We start from the raw sequence: 11,380 nt of genomic DNA on the forward strand, positions 1-11,380 counted from the left end.
TTTTTTGTACATATCTCGGAAACTACTATAGCTATGTCAACCAAACTCTATAGAATCGTTTTCTTCAGGCATTTCCATATACAGTTCAAAAATGGAAGAAATCGGATAATAACCACGCCCACCTTCCATACAAAGGTTATGTTGAAAATCACTAAAAGTGCGTTAACCGACTAACAAAAAACGTCAGAAACACTAAATTTTACGGAAGTAATTGCAGAAGAAGCTGCACCCAGGCTGTTTTTAAAATTGAAAATGGGCATGGCGTCGCCCACTTATGGACCAAAAACCATATCTCAGGAACTACTAGACCGATTTCAATGAAATTCGGTATATAATATTTTCTTAACACCCTGATGAAATCGGTTCACAACCACGCCTTCTACCAATATAACGCTGTTTTGAATTCCATCTGATGCCTTCTCTGTATAATATATAGTACATTAGGAACCAATGATGATAGCGGAATAAAACTTTACGCAAATACGGTATTTGAAAAATATGTAAATGACGGATAATGAAATCTCGATTATCACTTTATCATGCGAGAGTATAAAATGTTTGGTGACACCCGAACTTAGCCCTTCCTTACTTGTTTTTGTTGTTTTGTGTCTCGGCTCTTTTGTTTTGGAGCGCCTTTCCCTAGATTGTTTACATTTCGACGTCATATTCATAAACTCATTTCGCTTTCTAAGTACTGATGCGTTTGAAGAATATAGGGTTCTCAGCCAGCATCAAGTAAGGCATTTGCAAACTTAACTTATTTTTTCAAAATATTGCAGTCTTGCAGAGTTTGGCGTTGACACTCTTTAAACCCAAAATATTAACCGAAATATGTTGAGTCGATCACCAAAGCATGTTGAGATTCCCTGATCGTCATTAGGAAAGCTAGATGGACGACTCGAATGTGATAAGTTTGGAATAATTTCATGACCATCAATGAATGAACAGAGTAAACCCCCCAAAATAATCCTGCAGGTCCTAGCCACCGTGGCTGCTATTCTTAATTCGCTGAACTATGTCAATGTCGTCGTATAACTTGTACAGCTCATCGTTCCATTGACTGAGGTATTCGCCGTTGCCGATGCGCAAAGGACCATACTTCTTCCGCAGAATCTTTCACTCGAAAACTCGTAACGTCGACTCATCAGATGTTGGCATCGTCCTCTGCACCAATATAACAGGACGCGAATAATTAGCGACTTATAGAGTTTAGTTTTTGTTCGTCGTGACAGGACTTCAGAGGACTTTTGGTATTGGTGCCCGCTAAGAATATTGAAGGTATATAACTGAATAAAGGCAGATTTCTGACAGTCCCTTGAATTGTGTCAAAAATGGAAATGGAAAATTTTTTATCTCACCACAAGAGTAGGAATTCAATGTATTCCTAAACAGTAACTGTTTACCCAGAAGCATAATATTATACCCAAACAACCGCGCTATTAGTCCGGTTTTCTCCAGATTAAATAAGGAAGCGAATCGTAAGGGTCTGGTTGTGAACTGGAACAAGGTGAAATATCTCCTGTCGTCGCACGCATGACTTCGCTCGCACGTCACTATTGACAGTCATAACTTTAAAGTCGTAGATAATTTCGTCTATCTTGGAACCAGTATCAACACCATCACCAATATTAGCCTTAAAGTCCAACGCAGAATCACTACCCCCAACAGGTGCTTACTTTGGACCGAGTAGGCAATTGAAAAGTTAAATTCTCTCCCGACGAACAAAGAACAAACTCTACAAGTCCGTTGTCATTCCCATCCTGTGGTGCGGACGTATGTACAAGGACATCATCAGATGAGTCGGCCTTAGGAGTTTTCGAGAGAAAAGTTTTGCGGAAGATTTATGGTCCTTAGCGCATTGGCAACGGCGAGTACCGCAGTCGAAGAATCGATGAGCTGTACGAGAAATACGGTCATGTTGTCCGGAAGGAAGAAAACTCTCCAGCCTTGAAGGTTTTCGAGCCGCCGGTGGAAGCAGATGAAGAGGTAGACCTCCATTCCTTTAGAGAGATCATATGGAGAAACGACTGGCGCACTGTTGTTAACTCGGCTATAATCGCGTAAGTGGTATCTCCGCCAGTAAAGAGGAAGAATCAAGAAATATTAACCACATTGATTTTAAGTCGAAACTTTTTGAAATTCATATACGGTTATTATGTTAGATAATGATTTGTTATTAGAATGCGATGTAAGTGATTTCACACTTTCAAAGTAGAAGGGGAGACTTATTATGGCAGGACACTTATTTCATATATACAAATATATACAAAGTCAAGTGTTATTATATTGGCTTCAAGTGTCTTGCCATAATAGTCTCACCTTCTACTTCGAAAGCGGCACCTCAACCCGCTTCAAAGGCTTTAAATGTGAACTGGCCTTAATCAATATATGCCAAACTTTATTTGGTGCGTAATTGAAGTTTTTAGTCAACTTAAAATTATTATTTGATGGAATTTTTTAGGAGAATCATGTTGCCTGTCAAATAGTCGGCAATTGACGTTAATGATCACGCTTTTATTTGCGGCTTAGGTGCGAAGAGAAATAGAAAAGTAGAAATATGACATTGAAGATTGATTTGCCATAAATATTAACACACGAACATGAATTGTATTTGTTTTAATTTTGCAAGTCACGTTGCTGCCAAGAAAGCATTAAAATTCAATTCGTTTTTTTTCGAGTAAAAAATTTAAGTTTTGCCTCGCACTTTTGTCAGCGGGTCTAATGAGAAATTCTCAGAAAAATTATTTTGAATTATTTGCTAATAAACAATCTTTTATGATATATGTGTGTATGTTTGGTTACGAAATAATTTGATGATTAAAATATACTTTTTTTTCTAATTTATAATTATTCAAGCACACAAATTTTATTTTTTTTGTCTCAACTTTAATTACTTATTGAATCTCGTAGTTTTTTGTAGCAATTTCACATGTGATTAAATGTGTGCACACTAGGATGCTGCAAAAAAAAATTTTGAATTTTTTTTCAACTCTTACCTCCTCACCAACTAATTTTCGTTTCTCAAAAATAACCATCACATATTCAGAACGTTCAGTTTTCAAACCTTGGAAATTCCCGCAAAAAATTATTAATCTCAGAAACTTTTTTTATTTTTATTGAAACCATTCCAAATTTCAAATCACTATGTTTAATCGCCTAATTGAGATAATCAAACTTTGTCGTAGAAATTTCTAAAACTTGAAAAGTGAACTTTCTGAATATGTGATAGTTATTTTTGAGAAACGAAAATTAGTTAGTGAAATTTTAGTTTGAATAATAAAACGAAAATTCCAATGTAAAATGTATGGGAACCTAAAAAAAAAAATAGCCACGCCTTAGAGTTAAGCTACAGCGCCTGGCTTGAGGGAGGATTTTTCGTTTGTCAATCACTAACATTTGAGGTGGTAAGAGTTGAAAAAAAAAATTCAAACATTTTTTTGAAGCACCCTAGTGTACACGGTGCATTATTTTTTAATTTGGTAACTGAACATTGAATAATGTTGAGATTTATCAGCCCTCCAAATTTAGTTAGGCATGTTTTTTTACCACAATTCATAACAAAAGGAGATTCATTTCGAGATTCTCTACTTTTTTTGATAGAAAAACACAGAAACTTTAAATTTAATGGGGAATGTTTATTATCATTCGAAGGCACATTCTCTGGCATTTATTTTTTGAAGATTATCTCTCTCAAATGTTGGCCGCTGCTACGTCTCTGATGGTTCATCCGTTGAGTCGAATTTTCGACGACTCATTCGAGCATTTCCACTGGTATCTGGCGAATGACATGCGTGAGGTTTCGCTCCAAGGTCTGAATCGAAGTAGGTTTGTCCGGAAAAAATTTAGACTTTACATATCCCCACCGGAAAAGTCTAAAAGGTGTGATATCACACAATCTTGGTGGCCAATCGACCGGCCCAAAACTTGAAATTTGTCTGTTCACCGAAGTCTGCTCTCAATAAATGCATTGACTGATGCGATGTGTGGGAAGTGGCGTCGTCTTGTTAAGACCAAATATCGCCGAGATCACGAGCATCAATTTCACTCATCAAATAGTCGATTATCATGGCGCGATAACGGTTGCCATTATACGTCCTCACCGTCATCATTTTTGAAGAACTATGGACCGATGATTAAGCTGAACAAAATTTCTATTCTTTTTCTTCATGAATGCATTACCAACTATGCAGCTATTTTCAATGTACACATATTTGAGAATATTCTTCGAAAATTTAAATGTTATTTGTCCAATAGGAGGTTATTTTAAATAATTTTTCAACTTAGTGTAATCGCAGAGCCGGATAATTTCTCCGAAACGGCTGAACCGATCGACTTCAAATTTTCACATCACCTCTTTGGATATATTTGTTACGTAATGATAGAAGGACTAACATTTTGATAATTTCGTTTTTTGAAATCACACTGTAATTTTTTTCACGAAAATCTACTTATTTTTGAGGAGCTGTAATTTCGTCGTAAAAAATACGTTTTCTATTGCAAGTGGATATAATTCTTTAAGGGATTTAGGGATAGTCAGAATTTTCAAAAAATTAACTTTTTTTTTCATTTTCGTTAAGTGCAATATCTTAAAAATATTCTTTGAAAATTTCACGTTGATCCGATAATTAGTTTTTGAGTTATTCGACAAATAACAAAGAGAACTCGGGCACTTCAAAGCGCTAGTGTGAAACTTTAAACGCGTTTTTCTCAAAACTATGTTTTTTGAACTGGTGACAACTGTAACTCGAAAACCGCTCAGTAGATTTTAATGAAATTTATACAGCTTTTAGAATACATAATAAACTCGGGTCTGATCGAAGGATTTTTTTTTCAAAAATTTCGATTTTTAAGACCAATTAGCTGTTGATTTTTTCCCAAAAATTTAGACAAAAATTTCCTGATGCCGCCATTTTGTTAATTTTTGAAAAAAAAATCCTTAGATCAGGCCCAGGATTATCTATTTACAAGACTAATTTTTTTGTCCGATTGATTTTAGATGAATCTCCAAGGACTTATGGTTGTCACCGCAAGTACCTTTTTTTGGAACTGGGTCAACACAAACAACTATAACTTTGGAAATTAAATTTTTTTTTTTTTTAATTTTCGTGACTTCAAGTCAACACATTCTATAATAATGCCATATTACTACTTTTGTAAAATAACACGATTTAATAGCAAAACAAAAATATTGAAAATTCTAATTTTTTCGTGCTTCTGACTACCCCTAACTCCTTAAGGTAAGCACTAGTGCCAGCTTATCGCCGGAGAAGCTCGAAAAAGTGACGGAAAAAAGTTCAATTTGGTGCCATTTTATTGCATTTTTACTCAGGAAAAGGGAAATAAAGAAAAGTAGCTAAAAAACAGTTAATTTTTTTTAATTTGGATATCAATATAAAACACGTCGCACCCTGTTTTATTTCAAATAATTTTTTTTCGAGTATTTTTTCTGCAAGTCGCCACTTATCTACATACGAAAACTTAACTGCTTATATACATACATATATGTGTATGTATATATGTATAATCATATTCATATAATTTGAAACTAATTATGCATTTAAGATAGATGCATAATAAATTATGGCATATTATAGCTTATATAAGTATGGTTTGCAAGTTATGTGAATTGCTCACGTTAATTCTCATGGAAACTGTTACAAACGAGCACGAGTGCTCACATGTTGTCAATTAACGAAATGTTTGCAATATATTCTGAGAAATAAAACTTTTACACACATTTTTTTCTAAGAAAATTTCACTTCATTAAAAGAGCGTTAAAATTGCAGTTGAAGGCAAACGGCGCAGCCAAACGCAAATGAATGGAATTATCACAAGCTATTGTGTTGGGATTTTGCATTTACCCATTGAAAATGTGCACATGCTCATATGTGGAGGTGCCTGCGTGTCTAACAGGTGCGTCAGTGCACAGTGTGGCAATTACTTTAAACAGTTTTTTCATTAATTATGCTTTTATATGAAAGATTTCTGTGGCAGTGAATATGTGTATACAATATGAAGGAAATAACGGTAACACTGAGAAGATTTTGAAATTAAGGTGAAATCAAACAAGTAAAAACTTTAGCATCGGTTACCCCGAAGCTACAATATCCTTTACATATCCAAAAGATGCCAAACAAGCAATGATTCGAGTTTTCGAGATGAATACCGCTGCCTTGGACAATAGTCTTGTCAAATAACTTCATTTTGCCCGATCAGTTTGTATGGCAGCTATCTGCTATAGTGTTCTGATATTTCCGGTTACCACAAATGAAAAGCTTCTTGGTAAGAAACGGACGTGTGCAAGATTTCAGATCGATATCTTTAAAACTGGGTGACTAGTTGACGGATAGACAGACGGTCTTGGGTATATCGACTCAGCTTGTAATGCCGATCAGTTGCACATATGTATATGTATGAAAAGGGTAATCCATTTCGAGATTTCCTACCTTTTTAAAGAAAAAGACACAAAAACTTCAAATTAAATGGGGAATGTTTATTATCATTCAAAAGAACATTCTTAGGAATTTATTTTTGGAGATTATCTCTTTTAAAAGTTAGCCACGGCTACGTCTCAGACGGTCCATCCACTGAGTCCAATTTTCGAGACTCGTTCGAGCATTTCGACTGGTAGCTGGCGTGACACAAGTGATGTTTTGCTCCAAGGCCTTAATCGAAGCGGAATTGTGCGCATAAGCTTTATACTTTACATATCTGTACTCGTACTATCGATCGGCTCAAAACATGAAATTATCTGCTCACCGAAGTGTTCTCTCAATACATCCATTGATTGCTGCGATATGTGGGAAATGGTGCCGTCTTGTTGAAACCAAATGTCGCTGAGATCACGAGCTTCAATTTCAGGCATCAAATTGTCGCTTATCATGGCGCGATAATGCTCGCCATTGATGGTTAAGCTCTAACCGATGGATCGACGATTCCAACGAATCGACCACTCTTGAATCTCTTCAGGTTGGTCGTCGTCCCAAACGCAGCAATTTTGCTTATTTGCATAGTCATTGAGCCAAAAATGGGCCTCATCGCTGAACCAAATTTCGCTCGAAAATGTCAGACCTTTTCGAACTTCTCAAGAACTCATATATCGAAGCTGATCACTTGGGAAGGTCGAGTGATATCAATTTCTGCAAGAGCCGTATTTTGTGCGCTATCAATTTAAGATCTCGGCGTAAAATGCGCCTAGTCGTACCATACGTCATTCCGAGTTGCTGCGAACGGCGCCGGTCCGACTCTCCACAGCGATTTATGGTCTTCACCGCATGCTGAACATGGTCTATTCTGTCGAATATTATCCTATAATGAAGTTGAGCGAAGCGCGCGAAACACATCACATCATCTTGAACTATACTGTTCTTATAGAGCATAGAGTCATTAAATATATTTTTGGAGAAGATGTATAGAGTGACGTCACTTTAGCAATGTTCGTTAGAAGAGTTTTCTTCAAATAATTTATCAGTATATTCTTAGGAAATTTGTGGAAATTTAGAAATAAAGATTTTTAAGCAGACTTGCAGCTATGTACCATATAAGTATATATGCGGAAAGTAATTTATTTGAATTTAGAAGAATCTTTCTTGCGTAAATTTTTATTGATATTTAAAAATTTTGTGTTAAATTCTTAGGACGCTCCTTGCCTAATATTTTTTTTATCTCTCGAAACTGCACAAAATACCACACTGTGCATTTAATGAGCCTTCCATAGAATTCAAATGCATATGTTAGTTGATTTTGCTGAGACAAAAGGCGAATTTAATTCCCAAAGTATGTAAAACAAAGAAAATAGGAAAAGTTTATAGCGAAACTTTGTGAGATTAGTTTGTACGGTGGCTGCACAAGATTTAATTTTATTTTGTTTTAACTTCTTATTGTTGTTGTTCTGTTATTGCAAAGCTTTTTCAATACAGCTGATGTTTATTTATTATGTTTGTTGTTCTCACAACTTTCTTACTTACCTTCGTTTCACTTTTAATCACAAAATGCCTGCATTGTGCTCAAGCTGTCTTCACAGTTACTTAGAAAATAAGACATTACCATACAAATTCACTCACCAAGTACATGCTAAGTATATTGCGCTGTGTGAATGGGAATTATGCGCTACTTAAAGAGATGGCGAAGAGTTAATGCTCTTCAAATCGTTCATTTTTTATTAAAACAAAATATTTCTTTCATTACAGCTTCAGGGCGCGCACCACCAGAGCCCTACTACGGTCGCTACATCGGAGAATTCACAAATTTTGCGCACGGCATAAAGGTGAGTTCGCACTTATATTTTATTATTTAGTTTAAATGGTGGGTAATATATGGTAGAATTCTGATGATTACCGTTTCTTCAGTAAAGAATTGGAGCGCGATTGAGATAACTTAAATATATATTTATATAATCGTCTTCGAAATCACTCTTCAGCAGAGTTTTTAGGTTTCCGCAAAAATATTTTTAAATGTTGTATACTGGATCAATATTTCAATTTTAGTATTTATAAAACGATTTGTATTCTCCACAACAAAAACATTGACGTTTACATTTTGCATCTACCCCTATACGTAAGGGATGGTCCTACATGACATACATTTGTTTTCTGTATTCTACTTGCAATCGTACAAATATCCTTTTTCATTGAGCATTAAACTCATTTATATCCTTCTTACTTGAATTCTCAACCAGTTTCTACAGCATTCTAGTGAAATACTTTCGTTTGAGCGGAGAAAAGCATACTTACCTGGCGTAGAGGTTATCCGTGATCATGAAGGCGGTTCCTCCGAAGCGAGACCTGATCATTGCACTTCGATTGGGTTGACCTTTGCGATTATTCCTAATGTGAATAACTCGTGCGTGTAATTTTTGGTAGCCGGGAATGGCGTACGCGCCGTCCCGACATTTTTGAATACATTCAGAGAATATTATAAAGGTAGAGGCGAAGAATTGGTCTTGGTTGTGTACAGCTAGATCAGCTGAGGACATTTTGCAGATCGTTCCGATTTAGCGCACTCTCAATGAGTACGTTGAAAATGGCATAGTTTGAGCAGTTCTGTCGAGATAACCATTTATTGTTGGTTATAAAGCTGGGACTTATCCGTTAAATGATTCAAACTATGCTACTAAGGCACTAAATAATTGTGCTTTTAATCTACGTTTAATAATTTTTGTGTTAATTGTAATTTTATATCTCATAGAAGATATTTTTGGTCATATCGTCCTTCTCTTCCGTCGGGGCGTGGGCACAAATCAGCGATATGTTGAAGAACTTCGCTTTGATGCGGATTATGGCCAGACGTTCACTAACAGGGGTGATGCTAGGACTTCGCAACGGAGTCTCTCTCCCACCACGAATCCCACACCGAATTTGCGCTCCTTTATATGGTCACTGTAGTAAATGCTACAAGGACCTACTCGTCTCAGTCCTTGTCCCATCCATTGCACTTCTTGAATGGCTGTAATGTCGGCCTTTACTCTTACGAGGACATCAACCAGCAGGGCAGGGACACCTTCCCAATTAAGGGAACGGACATTCCACGTGCATGCGCTTAAATCGTAATCCTTAATACGTTTGCAGTCGTCGTCATCAATAGGAGGGTCACTCATCTTAAGCTGTTTTGTTCTTTTCATTGGGGTTGTTTTTTATGTGGCGGGTCCCAAAGCTTTTAACCCTGGGGAGGAGATATTTCGCTTTCTCACTTTAGCCCGCCTTCAAACGGATGTTTTTTTTGGCTACAGAGGAAACTTGGTCTCAGACCGGAAGTCGTGAGCTGCTTGAGTCATATGTAAAATGAACGTTTCTGGTCACTCCCAAGAGAATGGCGCTCAAAGAACTTTCCTCACTGCGTGAACTTCTACACAGGGCTAAATCTTCCAAACAGAATACGTTCAGAGGTAAAACAGTGTAGTTTGGTTAATAATTCGGGATGAGAAATGATTTCAGATTACTTTTCAATTAACAAAGTTTATTCAATAAACTTATCTGCATTCAAAATAGGTTAGGTTCTCGAAGTTTGTATATCAGAAATAATCTAGTATTTGTAAACATTAATTTTCTATATTTCACACCAAAGCAAACATTGATTTTTTGTATAAAATAAACTTTTCATTTCAACAAATCCTATCGAGAGTTTATTCTACACAGTATATTTTAACACATATCGACTTCATCACAAATTTTTAAGCAAATAAACTCTACATCTATGTTAGTATGTATTTGCATATACATATGTACACTAGTATATATAAATACAACTCTGTAATATCACTTTATTATCTCTCGCAGGGCTCCATTTATGCCGTCGACGAATCTACGCTGTTCATCAAATCATTTGCATATGATGGCACGGGACCGGATGCATTCTTCTGGGTTGGTAAAACTCCACGTCCAAGTCCCGAAGGATACATCATACCATATCCAGAAGAGTATGCTGGCATGTAAGTACACTACTGTGCAATATTTAGAATTACATACATAAGGGAAGTATATGCCAGCACATTTGAGCAGAAGCTTCTGTGTAGTTCATATATATGTATGTATATGTAGATAGCTGTTCTATATGCATAGTTATATTTATATAGTGCGGTTAGATGTATATTTATATATTTTGGGTTTATATACACTTATGTATTATATTTTTGTATCCATATTTATATACTAACAGTGAAATATGCTGTAATTTAAGAATACTAAATCATTAGTTTGACTGTAATGTGCTGATGCTGCATGCTTGTTCTACAAATACATAATAATATATCTAGAAGTAAGCACGGATTAGTGTAGTTATGTACTAAATAGAACCCCGAGGAATTAGTTAAGAGTTTTAATTGTACTGTTTCTTTATACAAGAATATAATAATATTTATAATATGCATATGAATTAGAGATTTTTTTGTCGCTGGGTACTCTGAAAATTAGGTTCCTGGGCACCAATAAAAAAGTCTCTCCAGGTATGAACTCTTTAATTGTAGAAGGTCCTCCGCCTTAGGATACAGGGGTAGTTCCTCTGCTTCCTCCGCGGCTACCGCGTCGAATACTCTCAGAGCTGGAGTGTTTACATTCATTGGGACGACATGACTTAGTCAGCGTAGCCGTTGTTTCTTAATTCACTGAACTACGGCAATGTTGTTGTATATCTCGTACAGATCATTGTTCCATCGACTGCGATATTCGCCTCTGCCGATAATCAAAGAACCATAAATCTAAGGCAGAAACTTTCCCTCGAACCTGTAACGCTGGCTCATCAGATGTTGTCATCGTCCATGCCTCTGCACCGTTTAGCAGGACGAGTATGATGAGTGACCTGCAGAATGTGGTCTTTGTTCGTCGGGAGAGGACTTAGTCCACAAATGCATACTAAGTCAGCGATAGCGCGCCAGTCGTTAGTGCTT

At 36.3% G+C, this 11,380-nt stretch overlaps 1 protein-coding gene and 1 non-coding gene across 2 annotated transcripts in view; both read left to right on the top strand.

Annotated features, from left to right (window-relative positions):
* The window catches only part of LOC126754187 (protein Skeletor, isoforms B/C), a 90,374-nt gene that overhangs the window by 42,537 nt on the left and 36,457 nt on the right, over positions 1–11,380 (top strand). Inside the window, exons 2-3 of the mRNA XM_050466153.1 lie at positions 8,190–8,266; positions 10,275–10,426. Of these exons, the coding sequence (XP_050322110.1) occupies positions 8,190–8,266; positions 10,275–10,426 (229 nt within the window). The remainder of the gene's footprint in view (positions 1–8,189; positions 8,267–10,274; positions 10,427–11,380) is intronic.
* On the top strand, positions 8,725–8,889 carry LOC126751839 (U1 spliceosomal RNA). Its single transcript, XR_007665937.1, has one exon. It is a non-coding gene; the product is annotated as a U1 spliceosomal RNA (small nuclear RNA).

Source organism: Bactrocera neohumeralis, chromosome 2, assembly GCF_024586455.1.
Source record: "Bactrocera neohumeralis isolate Rockhampton chromosome 2, APGP_CSIRO_Bneo_wtdbg2-racon-allhic-juicebox.fasta_v2, whole genome shotgun sequence".
Lineage (NCBI taxonomy): Eukaryota > Metazoa > Arthropoda > Insecta > Diptera > Tephritidae > Bactrocera > Bactrocera neohumeralis.